Source organism: Jaculus jaculus, chromosome 1 (assembly GCF_020740685.1).
Source record: "Jaculus jaculus isolate mJacJac1 chromosome 1, mJacJac1.mat.Y.cur, whole genome shotgun sequence".
NCBI classification, from domain to species: domain Eukaryota; kingdom Metazoa; phylum Chordata; class Mammalia; order Rodentia; family Dipodidae; genus Jaculus; species Jaculus jaculus.
Window position 1 is genome coordinate 51886259 of NC_059102.1, and position 26183 is coordinate 51912441.

Here is a 26183-nt window from a genome sequence, read left to right on the forward strand (position 1 = left end):
TTTGCAAGCAAGTATAGCCCTGAGCTTTTTTTTTTTTTTTTTTGCCATGAAAGCCTTCCATGGGGTATGATGAGAGATGTGTAATATGTTATCCATCCAGAAGGAGCTCAGGTGATTTACCCAATAACAAAGATCCAAAAAGCTGCAAATTGTCCTTAGGTTTTCTAATAATTACTCAGCCTAGCAAGTGATAACTGAAACAAGTAAATCATGTATGAGACATTTGTGCCTTTCCTCTTGAAACTTCTATATCTCCTTATATTGTAGTAGACACAGAGTTGATTTTGAGACCTTATCTAAATATGATGGAGGAGAGATGGCTTAGCAGTTAAGGCTCTTGCCTGCAAAGTCAAAGGACCCAGGTTTGATTCCCCAGGACCGACTTAAGCCAGATCCACAAGGTAGTGCATGTGTCTGGAGTTCTTCTGCAGTGGTTGGATGCTCTGGCGCACCCATTCTCTCTCCCTCTCTCTCTCTCTCTCTCTCTCTCCCCCTCTTTCTCTCTCTCAAATGAAAAAAATCTAGAATCCAAAGATGATGGAGAGTCTATGGATATCTTAGGGGAGGTGAATCATAAAATAGCTGGTTCTATAAAAGGCAATATATATTTTCATTTACGTATTTAGTACATATGTAGTGAGTGATAACCAAGGAATAGGTGAAGAACCAAGGACTATGGATGAAATGATATTGTCTTTAGTCTCATGGAATTTACAGATTTTTTTTTTTTTTTGATTTTGTGGTAGGGTCTCACTCTAGCTGAGGCTGACCTGGAATTTACTATGTAGTCTCAGGATGGCCTTGAACTCACAGCAGTCTTCCTATCTCTGCCTTCCAAGTGCTGGGATTAAAGGTGTGCACCACCACACCTGGCTAGATATGATCTTCTTATAAAATATTTCTATTTTTGCACGTACACACACACAAACACACACACACACACACACACACACACACAGAGGGGTGGGGAATGGGAGCATCAGGGCCTCTTGCCATTCCAAATGAATTCCAGACATATACACCACTTAGTACATCAGGCTTTACATGGGTACTGGAGAATTGAACCCAGACAGTCAGACTTTGTAAGCAGGTAAACAGCTTTAACCACTGAATCATCTCCCCTGCCTCAGAAAGGATCTTACAGACTTGAAGCTATACTGTGGTTAGAAAGTGCTATGTTTTCAGTCACTAAAGAAATATTTATTGGTCTGGAGAGATGCTCAGTGGTTAAAGATGCTTGCTTGAAAAGCCTGATGGTCCTGGGTTAGATTCCCCAGTACCCATGTAAGCCAGATGCACAAAATGGCACATGCATCTGGAGTTCATTTACAGTGGCAAGAGACCCTGGTGTGCCCATTTTATTCTCTCTCTTCCTGCTTGAAAATAAATAGATAAATAAATAAAAATATTAAAAGATAAAATTCCTTGTTTACTATATACTACATGTCATGTTGTATGTTGAGAGAAGGGAGTAAAACGGTCAGCAAAACCAGATATGATTCCTGCCCTCATGGAGCTTACTGTCGAGTGAGGAAAACATTAGTCACAGGCATAGATGGTGCTAAATAGCTTATGAGGTTCTTATTTGGAAAAATACCTCTTAAATGAGATTTGAAGGATGCTAACTTGGCAATGAAGAGAAAGAAAGACATTATGGGTCATGTAAGCAGCATATGAGAAGATACTGTTGTAAAGGAAAGATAATGAGTAGGAAGTTGTTGAAAGAGGGCAGTGTGGTTATAAAAGTGACATGGTGTCAGATGGGCCCTAGAGGTTATGCAGGAGTGAATCCATAAGACATGGAATGATTTCTGACATGTGTGATAAATCACAATTCTGTAGTATATTATCCAAGTGGGTTTCTAGGCTTATGCTCATAGTACTGCAGCAACTCAGTGGCTGAGCCACAGAACCTTGAACCAAAGAGGCTCACTGTATTTAGCAAGCAGAAAAACAAACAAACAAACAAACAAAGAAAAACTGGTCAGCACTAGCTTGGCCATTAAAACCAAGGGAAAGTGATGTTGAAGCAAGAATAGTTTTTCTGCTGTCTCTTTTTCTGTATCTCTGTGCCTGCAAATAAACAAATAAAATGTTTAAAAATAAAAAAGTTACAAAAAAGAATAGCTTTTCTGAACCTTTGTTTGCAGGGTTTCTAAGGAATGTGGAACAGGATCTGAAAAATTAGGCTCCTGACTCAAAGAGAAATAGGACTTCACAGCCAGGAATGACTTAACAGCCAATCATGAGTTCAAGGACAGTGTAATCTGTAGTATGTAACATTATGTAATTATGCCTTATGTAATAATGGAACAAAATGCTGTCTTGGAAACCCATGGAATTAAATTTCCTCTCTTCATTTGCTACCTCTATTCTTCAGATAAATATTTTCTTAGCTGGAACTGGTGGTTTACAGTTTTAATCCCAGCCCTCGGCAGGCTGAGGTGTGAGTTTAAGGCAGGGCTGGGCCACAGAGTGAGTTCCAGGTCAGTCAGGGCTACAGAGAAACCAGGTTTCAAAAGATACAAAAGTTTTTTTAATTTTTTCTTTTCTAAGTTTGCACTTACTACAATGCTTGGCTCACAGCAGACATTCACTAAGTAATAACGATTATAATTTTTTTCTTTATCTGTTGCATGAAGACGGCAACACTGCTAGTTATCTGCCACTGTGTGTGTGACTTTGTCTCTCTCTCTCTCTCTCTCTGGTTTCCCTTCTCTCAACCCTTTGTAGCTTAGCACTTGCTATAGAACTAGCAGACCTGGAAGTTGCAGTGATCTTCCTGTCTCTGCCTCCCAAGTGCTGGGATTACAGGCATGCTGTACTCTTTCTTTAATTCTCATTCTCTCTCTCTCTCTCTCTCTCTCTCTCTCTCACACACACGGTCTTCACCATACATACAGCCCACGCAGGCCTGGAACACACGATTTCCTGCCTCAGCCTACGAAATGATGGAATTGTAGGCATACTCCAGCATTCCTAGCTGTGAAGCCCAATTTCTCTTTGAACCAGAAGCCTACTTTTCCAGACCCTGTTCCAATATTCCTTCGAAGACCTGAGTCACTCTACCATAAGCGCCTTCTGTTAAACTTGATCTTTCGCTTTTCTCTTGTTTGGGTCTGCTTATTTCTAGGTAGACGGGTGATTTTCCATCTGGAAATCCGTCCTGCACCAAGCTGGGAAGGCAACTCACCACGCCCCGCCCGGGGCAGCTAACATTGTGTTTCGAAGCACTGGGGCGCAGCTCCGCAGGCCCAGCCAATCAGAAGAAGTTTGACCCTCTGCAGTTTCCGTCCGCTCACTAGGAGGCGCTGCGGCAGCAGCGGCGGCGGCGGCGGCGGCCGGGGCTGTCGCGGGCTGGGTCGGTTGGGGGTTAGTGTGTGAGGCTCGCGGCCATGGAGTGGGGTTCCGAGTCGGCGGCCGTCAGGCGGCACCGCGCGGGAGCGGCGGCCGTGTCACCCCCGGAGAGGGAGGCCTCGGCGCCGGAGCCGCGGGTGGGCGCGGGCGGCGGCGGGAGGACGCGGAAGCGGAGCGCGCTGTCTGAGGCGCGCACGGCGCTGGCGCTGGCGCTCTACCTGCTCGCGCTGCGGGCGCTCGTGCAGATGTCGCTGCGGCAGCTCGTGCTGCGCGGGACGCCGCGTCTCCACGGCCACTTCGACGCGCACCGAGCCAGGTACCCGGCCGGGCGCTGCCCTGTGTGCCCCTCACCGTGCGCCCCGACCCGGCCGGCTGACCGCCCGCCGGGCTCCGCCGCCGGGCCCGGGCCGCGCGTGCGCTGGGGGCGGGGCGGGGTCTGGGGTCCCTGGGGGTGGCCAGGTGCCTGCTCGGTCATCCAGTCGTCCACTCGGCCCTGCCTGCAGTGCTTGGTTGCCGGCTGTTCCCCCGAGTCCTCTGGAGCAACTTCCACTTTTCACCTCGCTTCGCCCTACTTTTTCAAATGAAACGGAGATGAAAACTTAACGTGCCTAGACTGTATGACAGATTCGTCTTTTGGGCGGGGGGAAGCGGGGCCTTGGAAAGGGGCTAATATCGTTTGCGGACTCTATGAGGACCTCGGCACCCAAAATCTGAAAGCTATGGAGTCTACTATGAGACCACCCAGCCAAAATTTTCTCCACAATTTCAAAAGTTCTCAGTTCTCCTGGATTAGTGACTCTGAGTAAGGGTTGCCTTTTTTTTTTTTTTTTTTTCCGAGGTAGGATCTCACTGTAGCCCAGACGGACCTGAAATTCACTGTGTAGTCTCAGGGTGGCCTCGAACTCACGGTGATCCTTCTACCTCTGCTTCCCGAGTGCTGGGATTACAGGAGTGCTCCACCACACCCTGCTCGACTTTTTTTTTTTTTTAACGACCTTTAGGTGTGCTAGGAAAGGTAAAGTAAGGTCATGCTATTTTAACTTGTGTCTTAAAGCTCATAAAATCATAAACTAGTACAAAGTCTTGTATTTTAAATCTTGTTCTTTGAATGAAAAGCATTGAAAGCCTTATTTTCTTAAGGACTTTCTGGGCTTCTACTCCCTCCTTCTATCCCCTGTTGGGATCAGCAGAAAGTTAAAAATATATAACCCGTTGTTTTGATTTTTGTTTTCATGAGAGGTATGGTTGGTTTTGGCTTGAATTGAAATTATTAGGTCTGGTGTGCACAGTAAGGAAGCCTAAGTTCATTCCTTACTATCAACATTTTTCTTTTCTTATCTGACCTTTTCATTTTTGCTCACTGATTTCTGTCATTTAGACTCGGTAACCTACAATCCATAACTAACGATCAAGAGTGGGACCACAATGTAATTTCATTCTGTCCTGTCTACCCTTCAGCGGTCACACATTTTGAATAGCCCTAGCCTTTGTACTGATTGGGAGAAGTTGGGAATGGGAAGAGTAGAGACAGTTCTGAAGGTATTAATTCTTAGGAGGCAAAATAAAGTGGCAGAACTTTCAGGTAATATCCTTACAGTGTCTGAAGTAAAACAGTGGTTTTTTGTTTGTTTTTTGTTGTTGTTTGATTTTTAATGTGAGATGTCAATGAAGTAAGCTCTTGGAGGGAGGGTGGTTTTAAGCCTGCAAGAATGTCATCATCTTCCTTTTGATTGCTTCTAGGGTTTATCTGGAACATATAACATCCATTGGCCCCAGGACCACAGGAAGCATAGAAAATGAAATTCTGACTGTCCAATACCTTTTGGAACAGATCAAACTGATTGAAGTACAGAGCAACAGCCTTCACAAGATTTCAGTAGATATACAACGGCCTACAGGCTCATTTAGCATTGACTTCTTGGGAGGTTTTACAAGCTACTATGACAACATTACCAATGTTGTCGTAAAGCTTGAACCCCGAGATGGAGCCCAACATGCTGTCCTGGCTAACTGTCATTTTGACTCAGTGGCAAATTCACCAGGTATGTACCTGTTTTTATGTTATTTTAGCCCATTTTATGTCAGTATAGCCCTGAAGGTTTATTAATTCAACCCAAAGCTGTTTGGGCAGTTGGGAGGACCATTGTCTTGGACAAACCTGTTTTTGTTGTGATAGAAAGCAGAGTAATTAATGCCACTTTATATCCTAACCATTCAGTATTTTGTTCTTTATTTTTAGCATTGGTCCACTAGCCATATGCCATTGCATAAAATGTTTTTATTAGACTGAGATAGCCTTGTCAGTGTTATTAACATATGTACCTGTGTCCTGGAGCTATGGTTTACCACTGTCACACGCTTACCACAGCCATGGCTTGCAGTATTCCTTGGGGTTGTTGGATAAAGGATAGTCCCTGCCTTTAGCAGAGTATGTGGTTTAGCAGAGGACATTACTTTTAGCAGGATCTGTTCACCTACAAAATGATAATTTTGGTGCACTGAGGTGTTACATACTATTAGAGTACCTTATTAATTTAACATCTTAAAGCTAGTTGGTAAAAATAGAAAACTTGATGTCTAGGAAATGTCTGAGATAATAGATACTTTTCAAATCATTGTGAATCCCCTGAATTGAACTTTTTAAAGATAAGTTTTATTTATTTATTTACAAGCATAGGGAAACAGAGGACAGAGAATGGGTGCTCCAGGGCCCCTAGCTGCTGCAAACAAACTCCAGACACATGCAGGGAATCCAACTTGGGTCATTAGTCTTTGTAGGCAAGTGCCTTAACTGTGGAGCCCTGAACTTTCTTTAAAATAAATAAATAATAAAAAATTAAAAAAAAAAACCCAAGATTTCAGGACTGGGAAGATGGCTTAGTGGTTAAAAGCACTTGCCGCACAAGGTTGACACTGGAATTTGGATCCCTAGAACCCATGTAAAGTCAGATGCCAGTAGCCTATTAATCCCAATGTGCCTAAGACAGTGGGAGGCAGTGTTGGGAGAATTTTGTCCTTGGCAGCAGCAAACAAAAAGAGACTTTGTCTCAAACAAAGTGGAAGGTGAGGTGATCTGTACTTGTGTGTTGTGGCATGCACACAGGCCCACAGATAAGCCTTCTCAGAAACAAATGATTTCAATCGTTAAGATAGGGGCCATAGCCAGGTGTGGTGGTGCACGCCTATAATCCCAGCACTTGGGTGGTAGCTTGGGCTATAGTGAGACCCTACCCCTAAAAAACAAACAAACAAACAAAAAAAGATAGGGACCTTTTCTTGTGCTTTGAGACCAGACTTTGGGTTTCTCCTGACAATAGTGCCAATCCAAGAGTAATGAATGGTAAGAAATGGATCTAGAAAATTTCTTTTGCAATTTGACTAGATAGTGATTGAAAGGAGTGAAACCAAAACTGTAACCAAAGGAGACATAGGCTTCCAGAAAAAATCCAAAGAAGAGTATTTGTAAGCAAGAGTGGTAGCTGTGGGACCAGTTTACTGGAAAGTGCAGAGATTCAACCAGTGAACTTGAAAGTCAGACATAACGTTCTCACAGTCTGGAGATACCAATTTAGTTATTATTAATAAGAACTTTTTCTTTTTTTAACTTTTATTGATAACTTCCATAAGTAGTAGACCATATACCGTGATCATAATCCCCTCCCAACACTTCCCTTTTCTCTTCCCTGCAACCCCTTACATTAAATCCCTTCGTTCTGACTACTCTCTCTCCTATTTTGATGCCATAATTTTTTCCCTTTTATTATGCAGGTCTTGTGTTGGTAGCATCAGCCACTGTGAGGTCATGAATATCAAGGTCAAGACAGTATTGTAAGCACTTCGCCCCTTCCTTTGGCTCTTCCATTCTTTCCACTACCTCTTCCGCAATGATTCCTGAGCCTTGGAGGATATGATAGAGATGTTTCTCAGTGCTGAACACTCCACTGTTGGTTCTTCTCAGCAGTTTGGCCATATTTTTTTTTTCTTTTAATTTTAGTTTTAGAGAGAAAGTGCACCTGTCAGAGAGAGACAGAGACACACACAGAGAATTGGCACACCGGGGCCTCAGCAACTGCAATCCAACTCCAGATGCTTGTGCCACCTAGTGGCCATGTGCTATCTTGTGCTTGCCTTGCCTTTGTGCGTCTGGCTTATGTGGGATTTGGAGAGTCGAACATGGGTCCTTAGGCTTCACACACAGTGTTGTTGCCTTAACTGCCAAGCCATTTCTCCAGCCCCTTTGGACATTTTTAAGTTACCCTAGTGGTCACTGCCATCTGAAATGAGAAGCTTCTTTGACCAAACGTGAGAGTAGCATTAATATAGGCATAAATATAAGTGTTTAGAGGGGAGTTTGGTGGGCATAATATATCCACTTAGCCGAACAACAGTAGTAGTTTCCCCTGTAGAGCTTACGACCTCAGCCATAGGCTATTGAATAGGTTTTCAGTACCAGGCAGGAATTCCCTCCTGTGGAGTGGGCCTCAAATCCAATCAGAGAGCAGTTGGTTTCCCCCAAAACAACAAGGATTATTTCTTATCCAGAGATGGTAAAATATTTAGAAAGTATGTAGACTATTGAAATGGCATTACATGAGCTGCCCATTCCATGGAACTTCTGAAATCTTTCATCATGTAAATAATTTCCATACCTCCCACTTCCAATAAACTGATGAAGTCTAAACTAATGTCATCTGTTGTCTGTAAAATTTAGTTTTGCTGTGCTTATATAAGCATTCCCAAATAAAATATGTAAATGAAAAGAATAGCTAAGGTATGCAGGTAAGAACAGAAAATAGTATTTTACAAAGGAAAAAGTTATTTTAGAGAGATGGCCAGTCATATGGCTTATATGTTGTCTTCATAAAAGAACAATGCTATGTTGGAGAAGTGACCAGACAGGGAAAGTGTAGTGACAGAGTACTTGCTTACTATGTATAAGCCTTGGGTTCCCTACTTAGCACTTCAAGTAAAAAATACTCCTGCTTCAGTTAGTTCATCCACTGAAAGGATTGCATACATGACAACTAGTGAAGGTGCAAATACTGTTCTTAACAATTGATAGAGTTTTCTTTGGCATTAGTAGTATGGATATCAAAAAAACTTTAGTTAAAAATTTGTTCTAATGACTCAGAAATGCCATCCGTTCACTGGTGAACTTCAGATGTGCTACGTGTAACATCTGGTACTTTGTGAAGGGCAGCAGAATGTTATAGTCCAAAACATGCCACTTTGACACAAGGTTTAGAGTGGAAAGAAATTTAGAAATAGATTATCAGAGAAGCTCTCTGCCCTCTTCCCAATTGCCTAGAAGCAAAACATAACTTTATTTAGGTGTCCTACTTGCCCTTGTCTATTAGGAAAGACAAAGGTTGATAACCAAAAAACCTTAGACTCTAAGCAGCCCACAGACAGCTGCAAGTACCCTAGCACTAAGTTACACCCTAGCCCCATGAGTATTATTATTACTGAAACAGGGCCTCATTATATAGTCTAGGCTGGCCTGCAACTTAACCAGGTTGGCTTTGAACTAGCAATTCTCCTACTTTAGCCTCCCAAGTGTTGGGATTACTAGTCTGTAACATTGTGTTTATTTCCCATGGGGTGTAAGGTTCTCAGCAGTGTATCTAGACTCAGGAATTGATACCAGTTAGGAGTAATATTACCTGAAGAAAGACCTTAAATGCTGTGTAGTTCCAGGTCATTGGTAGAAGAGACATTTGATTTATTTTTGTGGTGCTTCTGTTTCAAGGTTAGTTCTAAATTCAAAGGGATGTCAGTTAACCATTCAGCCCTTTTTAGACACTGTCTCCAAACACTCACTTTCTTAAAGGTATTTTGACCCTTTCCTGGTTCTCTTTTGAGACACCAGAACCACTAAAATAGAGGAAGATAAATGGTCAGTTTAAGTTGCTAGCCCTATCAAGATAAATGTCTTGTAATTTCCTTGCCTTTTATTTTGAATAAAGAAAAAGTTTTTTGCTTTTTATTTTAAAGAAGCTCAACATCTCAAAGTAAAAAGAAAAAAATATTTCACTTGTTTTCTGGAAAGTGGCACATTTTGCTGATAACACTTATTTCTTGCTTGATGATAACTAGGTCGCCACTATTTCACCTTGATGAATGACCAAAATACAACCTACTAATCACTAAGACAAGTGTCATTAGTACTGTTTCTTCTCTGAGAGGAACAGGGTCTGGAATTTAATAGACTCCAAAAGCAAGCATGTCAACTTAGCAGGTTACAGGGCCTTATTACATTTGCAAGAGGGAGAAGGAAGAACTATTATGGAATGTTTTCCGGGAACTTAGTGTTACCTCAGATAGTATTCCCAACAAGCCTTTATTAATAAGATTCTGAATTAATAAGAGGTTACACAACTTGGCTAAGACCTTTACATTTTCAGCGCTGAGATTGGGGCACAGTGTAGGTCATTCATGGCCATTAGTCTCTTCCTGTGCCTTACTAGCCAAGTGTCTTTGTGATTTTCTGTCATGTACTCCCCTTGGAAAAACCTTAGAAAATGTAACACCATCCAAACTGACATCTCTGTAAATGTGAAGTGACCTTCAGCTTTTATTTTGGAGGAAAAATGAAGAAAATGAGAGGTGGTGGGAGAGGGTGGAGGAAGTAGTGAGTACCAGTAGTGAGAATACTAAAGGATGTGTCATAGAGCAAAGAATGAGTGTTGCAGTCAGGTTCACATTGCTGGCAGAATACACCCAACCAAGAGCAGTTTATAGGGGGAAAATAAAAAGGTTTATTTTGCCTTATAGACTCAAGGGGAAGCTCCATGATTGCAGGGGAAAATGATGGCATGAACAGAGGATGAACATCACCTCCTGGCCAACATCAGGTGGACAACAGCAACAGGAGAGTGTGCCAAACACTGGCAAGAGGAAGCTCGGTCTAATACCCATAAGCCCGCCTCCAACAATATACTGCCTCTAGGAGGCTTTAATTCCCAAATTGCCATCAGCTGGGAACACCTAAGTTTATGAGAACACCTGAATCAAACTACCACATTCTGCCCCTGGACCCCATCAATCCCAATGATATTCAAACATCCTCATAGTACAAGGTGTTTTAAATGAGCTTTAATACCACCCCCCCAAAAAAAAACTCATAATGGCATAGAATAAACATTCACACTGCAAAAGACAGCATTGGGCATAGCAAGGAAATAGTCAACTAATGCAAAATTTAAATGGCAAACAGCAAACTCTGTAGTTCCAAGTCCAACAACTCTAGTCAGTGATGAGTTTCCAAATAAGTTCTAACCAGTGGCACGTCTCTGGAGTTCCAGTTCTGCCATCTGGTGCCAGCAGCTCTTCTTAGCAGCATCCTATAGTCCTGACATCTCCACTGGGTCCACTGAAACCAGTGGTTCATCCTCAGCTCCATCAGGTCTCCATGCAGGTAATCCAACAAGCCTGCTTCACACTGCCCATGGCCATTTCTAAATAACAAGATCATGTTGCTAATTCAATGACCCTGTCTTTCCTGCATTTGTTATACTCCATAGTACTAGGTGGGCTGCCAGTTTGTTAATCCAAGTGGAAATAAAGCAGACTTTGAATAACAGGACACTCCTTCAACATTCAGACCCTTTCAAAAGACTGCATTCTTCCTGTTTTTCCAATGCATGTTAGCTGGCCCAATCTCAAAGATTGTGCTCTCTTAAGCAATTGCAGCTGAACAGGCAGAAGTTTCAGCCCAAAGATTCTATTTCTGTGTCATATCCTTTTGCTCACACCCACCCATTTCTATGCAATATAACCCTGCACAAGTTCTCAGGACACAGGTTGAATAGAAAACCTCTCACACTAACTGCTTCTAGACCAGTCTCTACAAAGTTCTTTCTCACCCTCATAAGCCAAGTCTCACAGTCCATAGTCCTTACTGCATGCAGGTCTTTCAATTCTGACCAGAATAGTCCATCAAGCTGTATTTACAGCACTGCAAGGCCAGGATTTCAAATTCGTCCACATTTCTCCTGCAAAGCAGTTCCAAGAAGCCAAAAGGCACAGAATCAGGTTTCTAGCAGTAATGACCCCACTTCTTGTTACCAATATTACTGTTGTAGTCAGGTTTACATTGCTGTCAGAAGACAACTGACCAAGAGCAGCTTGAGGGGGAAAAAGGTTTATTTTGGCTTAAAGAGTTGAAGGGAAGCTCCATGATGGCAGGGGAAAACGATGGCATGAGCAGAGGGTGGACATCTCGTAGCCAACATCATGTGGACAACAGCAACAGGAAAGTATACCAAACACTGGCAAGAGGAAGCTGGCTTTAACACCCATAAGCTCACCTCCCCACCCCCAAAATACATTGCTTCCAGGAGGCTTTAATTCCCAAATTGCTATTAGTTGGGGACCTAGCATTCAGAATGCCTAAGTTTCATGGGGGACACCTAAATCAAACCACTACAGTGAAGGAAGCATTTTTCTTTTGAGAAACCATTATTGTAAAATAGAGGGAGTACTTTTTTGTGCTAGAACTTTTTAGACTGGTCTTCCTGAGAGGAAGCATTTGGGAGCTAGAAACTCTGGGACAAGAGCCTGGTGTGGTGATTCAGGCCTGTAACCCTAGCACTTGGGAGGCTATGGTAGGAGGATCACCATGAGTTGTAAGCCAGCCTGGGCTACAGAGTAAGCTCATGGTCATCCTGGGCTAGAGTGAGATCCTGCCTCAAAAAATATCTGTTTCCACTCCTTTTCCCCAACCCTCCCACCCCATTGCAATTTGGTTCACATTGCTGGCAGAAAACACCTGACCAAGAGCAGTTTGTGGGCAAAGGGTTTATTTTGGCTTACAGATTCAAGGGGAAGCTCCATGATGGTAGGGGAAAATGATGGCATGAGCAGAGGGTGGACATCACTTCCTAGCCAACACCAGGTGGACAACAGGAAAAGGAGAGTGTGCGAAACATTGGCATGGGGAAACTGGCTATAACACCTATAAGCCCACCCCCAACAGTACACTACCTCCAGGAGGCATTAATTCCCTCAGCCATCAGCTGAGGACCTAGCATTCAGTGCACATAACTTTATGGGGGACACCTGAATCACCCTCCCCCTCCCCACAAAAAAGAATGATGGAAATAGCCTTGGGTTTCTGATTGGTATTAGGTCTCATCTGATTGATTAATTCAGCATCTAAATGAGGGTCCACTGTGTACCCTGAATGCTTGTAGGCAATAATTATGCCCATGAGTTAACCAGGCAGGGATCTTCATGGGGCTCATCTCTGTTGGATGTAGTTGTCATCAACAACAGAACTGTGCTTCTGGTCCATGGCTGCTGTGATGCTTTTGTAGGAGAACACTCCATTCTTAGCCACAAGGATCTGTATTACTACAGAGTATTTAAAGTCTGAACACAAATCTTTTTTTTTTTTTTTTTTTTTTCTGATTCAAAGGTGCCAGTGATGATGCAGTTAGCTGTTCAGTGATGCTAGAAGTTCTTCATGTCTTGTCAGCATCTTCAGAAGCCTTACAGCATGCTGTGATTTTCCTCTTCAATGGTGCTGAGGAAAATGTCTTACAAGTAAGAATTTACTGCTTAAAATACTAGACTTGCATAATAATGAGAATAATAAAAATTGCTACCACATATATTTTATTAGTGATATAAGTAGTATCATAAAATGAATACAAAAGAAATAAGGAGTAATTTTAAAATATCCACTTATGTAGTCATATTCAGTACTTGAAAAACTCAACTCAGAACAAATCATCTTGGTAGTATTTGATTCTTTTTTGTTTATTTTCACTTTCTTTGATTTTTATTTTTTAGAGAGAGCGAGAGAGAGATAGAGATAGAGAATTGTCGCCTCAGCCACTGCAGTCGAACTCCAGGTGCTTGCGCCACTGAGTGGGCTTGTGTGACCTTGCTTTTGTTTCTCCTTTGTGTGTCTGGCTAATGTGGGATCTGGAGAGTTGAGCATGGGTCCTCAGGCTTTGCAGGCAAGTGCCTCAACCACTAAGCCATCTCTCCATTTCTCACTTTTATTGTTTGAGAAAGGGTCTAGCACCATAGTCCAGGCTGGTCTTCTTTAAAAAAATTTTTTTATAATGTGTTTTTTATCTTTCTTTATTTTTTGAGAGAGAAATAGGCAAGAGGGGAGAGAGAGAGAGAGAAAGAATGGGTGTGCCTGGGCCTCTAGACACTGCATATGATCTCCAGATACGTGTACCCCCTTGTGCATCTGGCTTATGTGGGTCCTGGGGAATCAAACCTGGGTTCTTTGGCTTTGCAGGCAAGTGCCTTTACCACTAAGCCATTTCTCCAGCCCTTAAAACATATTTGTATTTATTTATTTGAGAGACGAGTGAGCATGACAGGGAGTGAGTATGGGTGCTCCAAGGCCTCCTGCCACTTCACACGAATTCCAGATGCATGTGCCACTTGGTGCATTTGCCTTTACCTGGGTACTGGGAATTGAGCTAAGGCCAAGCAAGCGTCTTTAACTGCTGAGCCATCTCTCTAGCCCTAGGTCTTTATTTCTAACTCTCCTGCCTCAGCTCTGTGAGTGCTGGAATTACACAATGTGCTGCCACCAATGGCTAACTACTCTCCTCAAATTTTCTTCCTGGTTTTGGAGATCTTTTGAGGCAGGCATGCAGGATGAATGTTCAACCATATAAGTTGTCTTTTCTGTTTTCCATTTCCCCTTTTCTTTTGTATAACCTCACACTTAGCAGACTATCTCTGTAATAGGTGACTTTCCATTCAGCAAGTTGAACACAGACAGCATTATATATAGAAAGAGAAATAGAAGAAATCTTCAGAGACTGCCTTTGAGAAATGATTATTTTGTTATCGTTTTAAACCTTTTCAAGATAGCTATCCTGTCCTTAAAATAAGCAACATAAAAATCTTTGATAATTTAAGATTGCTTAATCCAGGTTTGTTTTCTCTCCTTATTAAGGCCAGTCATGGCTTCATTACTCAGCACCCCTGGGCCAGTTTGATTCGTGCATTTATTAACCTGGAGGCAGCAGGTGTAGGAGGAAAAGAACTTGTGTTCCAAACAGGTATGTGAGGCTATACACTGTATATTTTAATACAAGCCTAGTTTTTAATGATAGTGGAATTTTTTTTTTTTTTCGAGGTAGGGTTTCACTCTAGCTCAGGCTGACCTGGAACTCACTATATCATCTCAGGGTGGCCTTGAATTCACTGTGATCCTCCTACCTCTGCCTCCCGAGTGCTGGGATTAAAGGCGTGCGCCACCACGCCTGGCAAGATAGTGGAATGTTTTTGCGTAGAAATAATCTCTTTAATGAATAGACTCTTGAATGAAACTTTTTTTTACTTTAAAAAATTATTTTTATTTGTGAGAGAGAGAGAAAGAGAAAGAGGCAGATAGAGAGAGAAAGAATGGGCACACCAGGCCCTCCAACCACTGTAATGAACTCCAAATGCATACATCACCTTGTGCATCTGGCTTTACCTGAGTAATGGGAAATTGAACCTGGGTCCTTTGGTTTTGTAGGCGAGCACCTTAACTGCTAAGCCATCTCTCTAGCCCTAAGAGTTCTTTTTAAAGCATGGAATAATTTAGTTTGTCGTTGTTAAAAGTTTTAAATAAAATAATCATACAAGCATCTAATGCTTGAATAGTGCTTCCTATATCCATGTGTTATTTAAGACATATAAAATTTTAATCCTCAAAACAGCTTGGGAAAGACTAGGGAGATAAGTAAGTTAGTAGAGTGCTCGATTGAGCTCAATTCCAAGTACACATACACTCGATTTACTTATTTATTTTTTTGTTTGTTTGAGGTATGGTTTCACTGTAGCTCATACTGACCTAGAATTTGCTATGTAGCCTCAGTGTGGCCTTGAACTCACAGCAATCTTCCTACCTCTGCTTCCCAAGTGCTGGGATTAAAGGCGTGCACCACAACATCTGTCTTCAAGTACTCATATTTTAAATAATATGCTGGGCCATAGTAGAGTACTGCAGTGTCAGTGCTGAGGAGGCAGAGATAGGAGGATTCCTGGTACTCACTGGCTGATCAAACAGTGTAGTCTATTTGGTGAGCTCCAGGCCAATGAGAGATTCTGTCTCAAAAAGAAAATAGAAAAAAAAAATTTGGACAATGACCCTGAAGATGGCACCTGAGATTTTTTTTTTTTTTTTTTTTTAATTTACAACCACCACTACCATGCCTGACTTTTAATTTCTTTTATATCTGTGTGTATAAAGTATATGTGTGGTGTGTATGATTTGTGGTGTATGCACATGTGTGCTGATGCACACACCCCATGTGTGAGGGGAATGTTGGTATCCTCACCAGTGTGCGTTTTCTCTGTGTATTTCTTTTCTGGAGACTGGTCTCTCCTTCATTCCAGAGCTGCTGCCCATCAACAAGGTCCAGCAATTCTCCAGTCTTTGCCCCCAACGAATTGGGGTTTCAGATGTGCATGTCTATGTCCAGCTTTTTATATGGGATATGGGGAGTCAAACTTGTTGGACTCAGGCCTGAGAGGACCCTGTGCTTAAGCAGCAAGTGCTCTTAGAAGCTGATCCATCTCCCCAGCCCCTCCCTCCCTCCCTCCCTCCCTCTCTCTCTCTCTCTCTCTTCTTTTTGTTTGAGTCAGGGTCTCATGTAGTCCAAGGAAAACCTTGGACATCTGATCTTCTTGCTTCCACCTCCCAAATGCTGAGATTACAGGCATGAGTTATCATTCTCAGCAGCATTCCTTTTGGGGTGGAGAGATAGAGGACACGGGCTTACTATATAGCCCAGGCTGACCTCAGCCTCACACAAAGCCTCCTGAGTGCTGGGATTACAAGCGTATGCATTTTTTCTCTCTCTTTCTTTCTTTTTTAATGTATATATTTTTATTGACAATTTTTATACTTACATGCAATAAACCATGGTAGTTCCTTCCCCTCTTTCACCTTCCCCTTCACAACTCCACTCTCCACCATATCTCCTCCCTCTCTCCAAACATTAGTCTCTCTTTTATTTTGATGCCATCATCTTTCCTCCTATTATGAGGATCTTGTGAAGGTATTGCTAGGCATTGCGAGGTTGTGGATATCAAGGCCAATTTCTGTCTGGATATTTGCATTGTAAGAAGTCTTACCCTTCCTTTGGCTCTTTCTGCCACCACTTCCACAATGGACCCTGAGACTTGGAAGGCGTGATAGAGATGTGTCAGTGCAGGACACTTCCTCTGTCACTGTGGTCACTGCCATCTGAAAAGAGAAACTTCTCTAACCAAAAGTGAGAGTAGTGAGAATAAATTTAATGTATGAATACGAACATTAAATATAGTGCTTACCATTTGGTGAGCATAATATATGCATTTATCCAGACAAGAGCAGGCTTTACACCCCTGCCATAGGCTTTTGATTAGGTTTTCAGTACCAGGCATATATTCCCTCCCATAGTCCAGTTAGAGAGCAGTTAGTTTCCCCCGGAATAGACATGCCACTATTGCACCTGTTTGGTCATTTGGCCTGTCTGGCCAAAATTGAGGCTTCCAGTGTCTACTGTTTACACTGCTGATGACTTCTGTCTCCCATAGGGCTGCATACAGTACAGCTTTTTCCACCTTTTAGTCAGTTGGTGTACAGGGTGAAAGTTTTCAGCTCAGCCATAGCTTGATTTTTCAGTGATCTTGCCTCCAAAGCATGTGGAGTCTTCAGCAGTAAAGTCTTACCATCTGTTTCTGGTGAGAAACCAAGGGCCTTCGTAATAGCCAAATAGTGTTTTGGAGGTAACAGGGTCCTCTCAGGCCAACAACTTACTGGAAGGTATCCCATCTCTGGCACTGAAAATTTTCCAATAACAATCTATGGTTCTGGATATGCCATTATTCAAAAAAGTAGGCTTTCATATGTCTTATTCAGACTATCTTGAATTTTGATCGCCCCTCCCCCACCCTTCCTTTACATATATATATACAATATCATCCCCTTTAGTCCTTCCTTCTCCTCCCTCCCCTAGCTTACTGGTCTCTGCTACCGATTTTTGATTCCAACTCACACACAAGTCTAAGCATTTGCAGCTAGGATCCACAGATGAGAGAGAACATGTGATGTTTGGCTTTCTGGGCCTGGGTTACCTCACTTAGTATAATTCTTTCCAGATCATCCATTCCCCTGCAAATTTCATTTTTCTTTACCACTGAATAGAACTCCATTGTGTAAATGTGCCACATCTTTACTATCCATTCATGTGTTGAGAGGCATCTATGCTGGTTCCGTTTCCTAGCTATTATGAATAGAGCAGCAATAAACATGACTGTTCAAGTATCTCTAAGGTAGTGAGAAGAGTCCTTAGGATGTAAACCTAGGAGTACTATGGGTGGATCATATGGTAGATCTATAGTTTGCTATCTCAAGAACCTCCACACTGATTTCCACAATGGCTGAGCCAGACTACATTCCCACCAACAGTGTAGGAAGGTTCCCCTTTTTCTGCATCCTAGCCAACATTTATTTTCATTTGTTTTCTTGATGATAGTCATTCTGGCAGTGTGAGATGGAATCTCAAAGTAGTTTTAATTTGTATTTCCCTGATGGCTAAGGATGTAGAACACTTTTTTAGATGTTTATATGCCATTTGTATTTCTTTTTGAGAACTCTCTATTTAGTTTCATAGCCCATTTTTTGATTGGGTTGTTTTCTTATTGTTTTATTTTTAGAGTTCTTTGTATATTCTAGATATTATTTCTCTGTCTGATGTATAGCCAGTAAAGATTTTCTCCTATTCTGTAGGTTGTCTCTTTGCCCTGTTCACAATATCCTTAGCTGTACAAAAGCTTTGTAATTTCCTGAGGTCCCAGCAGTTGATTAGTGGTTTTATTTCCTGAGCAACTGGGATTATATTTGGAAAGTGATTGCCTATGCCAATATGTTGAAGGATTTCACCTACCTTTTTCTGTGGCAGTTTGAGAGTTTCAGGTCTGTATTAAGGTCCCTGATCCATTTGGACTTGATTCTTGTGCATGGAGAAAGACAAGAATCTATTTTTATCCTTCTACATATAGATGTCCAGTTTTCCAAGCACCACATGTTAAGGAGGCTGTCTTATCTCTAATGAATATTTTTGTATTTTTGTCAAAAATCAGTTGGCTGTAGCTGCCTGGATTTACATCTGGGTCTTCTGTTCTGTTCCATTCTTCTACACGACTGTGGTTGTGCCAGTATCATGCTATTTTTATTACTGTGGTTTTGTAATATAGTTTAAAATTGGTTATGGTGATACCACCAGCCTTATTTTTGTTGCTCAAAATCATTTTGGCTATTCGAGGGTTTTTTGTGCTTCCAAATGAATTTTAGGATTTTTTTTTCTATTTATGTGAAGATTGTCATTGGAATTTTAATGGGGATTGCATTAAATGTGTAGATTGCTCTTGGTAAGATTGATATTCATAATATTGTCTCTTCCAATCTAAGAACGTGGGTTATCTTTCCATTTCCTAGTGTCTTCTGCAATTTCTTGCTTGAGTGTTTTAAAGTTTTCATTGTGGAGATTCTTAACTTCTTTGGTCAGGTTTATTCCAAGGTACCTTAATTAATTAATTAACTAATTAATTAATTAATTTGAGGTAATTGTGAATGGGAGAGATTCCCTGATTTCATCCTTTGCATGTTTGTTGTTAGTATATAGGAAAGCTACTGATTTCTGTGTATTTATTTTGTATCCTGCTATGTTCCTGAAAGTGTTTATCAGCTCTTAACAGTTGCTGGTAGAGTCTTTAGAATCATATATGAATAGAATCATATCGTCTGTATAGAATGTATAGAATGTATCGTCTGCAAATAATGATAATTTGATCTCTTTCTTTCCAATGTGTATCCCTTTTTATCCATGTCTCTTGCTGTATTGCTATAGTTAAAACTTCCAGTACTATATTAAATAAAAGTGGGGACAGTGGACGCCCTTGTCTTGTTCCTGAATTTAGTGGAAAAGTTTCAAATTTTTCCCCATTTAGTATTATGTTGGCTGTAGGTTTGTCATGAATAGCTATTATTATGTTGAGATACGTTCCTTCTGTTCCCAGTTTCTGTAGGACTTTTACCAGGAAGGGATGTTGGATTTTGTTGAATGCCTTTTCTGCATCTATTGCGATGATCATGTGATTTTTGTCTTTCAGTACATTTATATAGTTTATTACATTTCTCAATTTGCATATGTTGAATCATCCCTGCATCTCTGGGATATAGTCAAGTTGGTCAGGGTGAATGATCTTTGTGATATATTCTTGTATTCTGTTTGCCAATATTTTGTTGAGAATTTTTACATCTATATTCATGAGGGAGACTGATCTGTAATTTTCTTTTTTTGTTTTGTCTTTGTCTGGCTTTGGTATCAGGGTGTTGCTGGCTTCATAGAAGGAGTTCAGTAGTATTCCTTCCTTTTCTGTTTTATGACAAAGTTTGAGAAGCATTGGTTGATTGTTCTTCCTTGAAGGTCTTGTAAAATTCACCAGTGAATCCATCTGAGCCTGGACTTTTTTATAAGTTGGGAGATTTTTTTTTTAATTGCTTTGATCTCCATACTTGATATAGGTCTGTTTAAGTGGTTTATCTCATATTCACTTAATTTGGTAGGTCATATAAATCTAGGAAATCATCTATTTCTTTCAATTTTTCTAACTTAGTAGAGTATATCTTCTTACAGTATGTCCTTATGATTTTCTGAATTTCTTTGGTGTCTGTTGTAATGGTGCCTTTTTCATCTCTAATTTTATTAATTTGTGTCTCTTCTCTTTTTTTTTTTGGTCAGGTTTGCTAAGGGTTTTATCAATCTTGCTTACCTTTTCAGAGGACCAACTCTTTGTTTCATTGATCCTTTGCATTTTTTTTTTTAATTGTGGGGGAAAAATGTTTATTTTGGCTTATAGACTTGAGGGGAAGCTCCATGATGGCAGGGGAAAATGATGGCATGAGGAGAGGGTGGACATCACCTCCTGGCCAACATAAGGTAGATAACATCAACAAGAGAATGTGCCCAACTCTTGCAAGAGGAAGGTGACTATAACACCCATAAGCCTGCCCCAACAATATGCTGCTTCCAGGAGGGTTTAATTTCCAAATTGTCATCAACTGGGAACCTAGCATTGAGAACACCTAAGTTTATGGGGACACTTGAATCATACCACCACATTTCACCACTGACCCCAATAAACTGATAACCATTCATGATGTAAAATACAATGCATTCAGTCCAAATTTAAAAGTCCCCATAACTTTTATCAATCTTAATGATGTTCAAACATTCTCATAGTACAAAGTCTTTTAACTGAACCATAATACCAAAAATAAAACAAAAAAACCCATAATGGCACCAAATAAACACTCATTCTTTAAAAGATGGCATTGGACAGAGCAAAGCAAAAATTCAACCAATACAAGATTTAAACAGGGCAAACATTAAACTCTGTAGCTCCAAGTCCAACAACGCTAGTCAGTTACAAATCTCCAAGTCTGATAATTCTGCCCAGCAACAGGTCTCTGGAGTTCCATTTCTGCCCCTCCAACTAGGCTTCTCACAGTCCTGGAAGACTTCATGCAGGGCTGGCAGGTCTCCTTATCAGCCATCTCATGGTTATAGGATCTCTACTGGGTCTCCAGTGCAACCCATGGTCCATCCTCACAGATGTATCAGGTCTCCATGCAGGTATCCAGAAAGCTTGCTTCACACTGCCCATGGCCATTTCCAAAACACAAGACCATGTTGCAAATCAAATTACCCTCTAATACTAGGTGGGGTGCCAATTTGTTGATCTAGGAGGGAAAAAAGCAGACTTTGAAGAACAGGACACTCCTTGATCACTCAGGCCCCTTCACGGTAGTCAACATTCTTCCTGTTGCCCCAGTGCAAGTCACCTGGTCCAACTCAAAGGTTATAGTCTCTTATAGAATTGCAGCTGAATAGGCAGAAGTTTCAGCCTACAGATTTCATTTTTTCTGTGTTATGTCTTTCTGCTCACATCAGTCTGTATCTGTGAAAAGCAACCCTGCACAAGTTCTCAGGACATGTGCATAACAGCAAGCCTCTCACACAAACTGCTTCTCGCCTAGTTCAGGTAAAGCTTTTTCTCACTCTCATAAACCAGACCTCACAGTACATAATTCTTACTGCATTCAGGTCTTTCAACTCTGACCTGAATAATTCATCAAGCTATACAGCACTGCAAAGCGTTTTTTAGGCCAAGGTTTGAAATTCATCATCATTCCTTTTGAAAATCAGTTCCAAAAGGCCAAAAGCCACACAGTCAGGTGTCTAGTAGCAGTCTTACTCCTCTGGTACTAACTTTACTGTTGTAGTCAGGTTCACACTGCTGGCAGAAAACACCCAACGAAGAGAAGCTTGTGGGGAAAAAGGTTTATTTTAGCTTACAGATTTGAGGGAAGCTCCATGATGGCAGGAGAAAATGCTGTCATGAACAGAGGGTGGATTTCACCCCCTGGCCAACATAAGGTAGACAACAGCAACAGGAGAGTAGGTCCTGGTGTTTTTTGTTTTTTTTTTTTTTCTTTTTGGTTTTTATTTCATTAAATTCTTCCCTAATCTTTATTATTTCTTACCATCTTCTAATTTTTGGTTTGCCTTGTTCTTCTTTTTCCAGGGCCTTCAGGTGATGCATTAAGTTGTTTACTTGTAACCTTTCTAGTTTCCTTCTTCCTTCCTTCCTTTCATTTTTTATTTTTTTTGAGGTAGGTTTTCTAGCTCAGGCTAAGCTAGAATTCACTATGTAATCTCAGGGTGGACTTGAACTCACTACAATCCTCCTACCTCAGCCTCCCAAGTAAGTGCTGGGATTAAAGGTGTGCACCACCACACCTGGCTTCTAATTTCTTAATATAGGCATTTAAAGCGATATGTATTTTCTACTTAGGACTGCCTTCATTGTGTCCTAAAAGTTTTGGTATGTTGTGTTGTCATCGTCATTTGATTCTATGAATTTTGATTTTATGAATTTTTCGATTTCCTGTTTGACTTCTTCAGTGAATCATCATTCAGTAGGGTTCTGTTTAGTCTCCTGATTTTGTATATTCTCTGTAGTTTTTTTTTGTTGTTGTTCTTGTTGTTTATGATTTGTAGTTTAATCCCATTGTGATCATATAGAGTACAAGGAATTATTTCAATTTTCCTGTAGTTGTTAAGATTGCTTTGTGACCTAATATGTGGTCTATCTTAGAGAATGTTCCATGTACTGCTGAGAAAAATGTGTATTTTTGTAGCATTTGGATGGAATTTTCTGTAGATATCTGGTAGGTCCATTTGTTCCATATGTCTTTCTGTTTATTTTTTGCCTGGATGATCTGTCAGTAGATAAGAGTGGGTTATTGGAGTCACTCACTATAATTGTGTTTGGTGTTATCTGTGACCTTAAGTCTAATAGTGTTTGATGTAATTTGGGAGCACCCATGTTAGGTGCATGTATACTCAGAATTGTAATGTTTTCTTGTTTTTTCCTTTAATCAATATAATGTTACCCTCTTTATCTTTCCTCATTAATGTTGGTTTGAAGTCTATCCTATCAGATATTAGGATAGCAACACCTGCTTGTTTCCTAGGCCCATTTGCTTGGAAATACTGTTTTTCATCTTTTCACCCTAAGATAGTATCTGTCTTTTATGGAGAGATGAGTTTCTTTGAGGCAACAGACAGAAGGATTTTTGCCTTTTAGTCCAATCTGCAAGCCTCTGTCTTTTGGTTGGGACATTGATATTAAGAATTAAAAGGTTATATATTTGTATTCCCCATTCTTCTTGTTTTGTAGTCCTTCCTTTTTTCCCTTTACTCTCTTGTATTAAGTGTTTTTCTAGTGTGATTTACTTTTCCCCATTTCTTCATATGTGTGCTTTTCTTTCTCTTCAGTATGGAGGATCCCTTCAAGCATTTACTGTAGAGCAGGCTTAGTTGTCATATATTACTTTAACCTGTTTTTGTTGTTGAATATCCTTATTTCTCCTTCAGTTTGGATGGATACCTTTGCTGGGTAAAGTAATCTTGGTTGACAGTTGTCTTTCAGAACTTGGAATATATCATTCCAAGCCCTTCTGGCTTTCAAAGTTTGTGTTGAGTAATCTGCTGTTATCCGGATGGGCTTGCCTTTATAAGTGACTTGCTTTTTCTCTCTAACTGATTTCAATATATTTTCTTTGGTTTGTATGTTTGGTAGTTTAATTATAACATGGTGAGGAGAGGTTCTTCCAGGTTTTGTCTGGTGTTCTAACGGCCTCATCTATCTGCATTGGCATGTCTTTCCCAATTTGGGGAAGATACTCATCTATGATTTTTTTTAAAATTCCTACTATGCCTTTCTAATTCTTCTCCTTCTACTATTCCTTGAATTCTTATGATTGATCTTTTCATAGTGTCCCAAATGTCTTGAAATTCCTATCCATGCTATTAGCTTATCTTTTTCTTTGTTGGACTGCATTAGATCTGCCACCTGGTCTTCTGGTTTAGATACTCTGTTCTCTCCTTCATCCATTTTATTGGTAAGACTTTCTACAGAGTTTTTTATTTGACTTACTGTGCTTTTCATTGCAAGTATTTCTGATTAGTTTTTCTTTATTATTTCTATTTCCTTATTCATGTCTTTTATTAACATCCTTATTTCATTAAATTAGTTTCCTGTGTCTCCTTTGATTCCTTTGATTTCCTCTTTGATTTCTTTGGCAGGGGTCGGGGGTGGGGAGGGAATTGGTGCACTAGGGCCTCAGTTAATGCAATTGAACTCCAGATGATTGTACCACCTAGTGGACATGCACAACCTTGCACTTGCTTCACCTTTCTTTGTCTGGCTTACATAGGATCTAGAGAGTTGAACATGGGTCCTTTGGCTTTTCAGGCAAGTGCCTTAACCACTAAGCCATCTCTCTAGTCCTATTTCCACATTTTTTCGTATAGATGCCAAGGAATGGAATTCTTGAGTTATGTCTAATTCGTTTCAGAGATGGCCAAAATAGTTAATTTTTATTTGAGAATAAATGCAAATTTATAGGATAGTAAGACTTTTTAAAATTACTTCAGCAAGTAAAGCAAATTAAATGGTATAAGATTGGGCTGGAGAGATGGCTTAGCAGTTAAGGTGCTTGCCTGCGAAGCCAAAGGACCCAGGCTTGATTCCCCAGGACCAATGTAAGCCAGATGCACAATTGGCACATGCATCTGGAGTTTGTTTCCAATGGCTAGAGGCCCTGGCATGCCCATTATCTTTTTTTATCTTCCTCTTTCTCTGTCTGTCTCTCTCTCTCAAACAAAAAAAAAAAAAAAATTTTTTTTTTTTTAAAAAGGTAAGGTGGATCTGGTGAGTTAGAGAAACAGATACCTCCACACCATGGGCGGAAATGTAGATTGATGCATTGGCAGTGTTCATCACTTATAAAACGTGCAGACTCTCCAGTGTAGTAGTTTGTCCTGCAGAAATAGTTGACATGGATATATAAATCTCAGTATATCTCAGTATTTCATAGCCACCTTGGCTTTTTTATAAAGGTGAAAAATTAAAAATGCCATTAATGTCTATATGTAGGTGGCTGGTTATGTAGATGGTGACCTAAATCTCTTCTGTCTTCCATTATCAGTTTTGTTTCTTCCATTTTAAAGAAAATCCTGTGTTCCTCCTCATTTTTCTGAACCTTGACTGCAAATGAATGACATGTGGTTGTAGTTTCCACTTCCTGTTCTTTTGTTTTTGCACTAGTTCTGTCTGCTTTAGTCTCTACTGCACCATAGCTGCTCTTCAGTGGTCATGCTTAGGCTTCAGTAATACTTGCCACTCTTTTTGTCTCCTTATTTGTTCCTCCTATTAAAGTTTGGCTGTCATGTCACTGGTGACCAAGAGGTGGAAGGAAGTAGAGCACTGGAAGAAATGATGCTTTTTATTTTGGCTCTGCACTCTATCTCCTGTGCTAATACCCTGTGCAAGAAGAAAGATGGTGCTAATTCTTTTAAGAAATTCTCTCTCAGACACAAGACACACACACACACACACACACACACACACACACACACACACTCTCTCTCTCTCTCTCTCTCTCTGTGTCTGAGGGTACTTCATAGCATGTAAATGATGGCAGGAGAAAGAATACAAATTAACAGTGTTTTTATTTGGGGTTGCCACATGTCTTACTTTAGGATAACTAATATCAAAGATTTCTGGGGTGTATGGACAGGGAAGGGGAGTGGCTAAGCATAGTATCTTTGATTAAATGACATATGTATAAACTTAAAACCTCAGTGGCAGCACTTTTAAGTGTAGGACCTTGGATATATCACCCACATAACCACTTCCAGCTGTAGTTTCTCATCTGTGAAATAAGGATACTATTATTATCTAAGTCTAATAATAACCACAGAGTAAAATCTTTATGTCTGTAATTTCCCACTTAAATATGGAATTCTTTTTCAGGGTGGGAGCAATGAATAACTGGAGTCATAATTCAGTTTATTTCATGATTCCCAAAAAATTTAATTAAAAATTGTTTTATGAACGATAGTGTGAATATACAGTGAATAATTATGATAAATTATAAATTATCTGAAACTATGACATAGTCAGCAAAATGTAGAGGAGTTATTAAAATGATCACTGTAAGGTAGTGATATAGAAAAATGCATTTAATGTTTATTAAAAGCAATGTATAGTATATACCCTTTGATTAAAATGCATATACATGATCATATCACAGTAGGAAAATTGAAGATAAAAATTAATAATACTTATCCTAAAATGATAGATTAATAACTGAATTTCCATATTCTATCTCAATTTTCCTTGTAGCATTACTTCATAATTTAAATTGATTACATCTTGATAATAGGTTATTTTTCAGTCTA

General features: G+C 40.4%; 1 protein-coding gene across 2 annotated transcripts in view; it reads left to right on the plus strand.

Moving 5' to 3' along the window:
- Positions 1-3395: 3395 nt before the first annotated feature.
- The window catches only part of Ermp1 (endoplasmic reticulum metallopeptidase 1), a 55053-nt gene continuing 32265 nt past the window's right edge, over positions 3396-26183 (plus strand). Inside the window, exons 1-4 of one of the 2 annotated variants that reach the window (XM_045160893.1) lie at positions 3396-3673; positions 5098-5399; positions 12776-12903; positions 14288-14393. In XM_045160893.1, coding sequence (XP_045016828.1) covers positions 3396-3673; positions 5098-5399; positions 12776-12903; positions 14288-14393 — 814 coding nt within the window. Of the gene's footprint in view, positions 3674-3891; positions 4160-5097; positions 5400-12775; positions 12904-14287; positions 14394-26183 lie in introns of those variants that run through there. The other variant, XM_045160894.1, reaches the window with a different exon arrangement.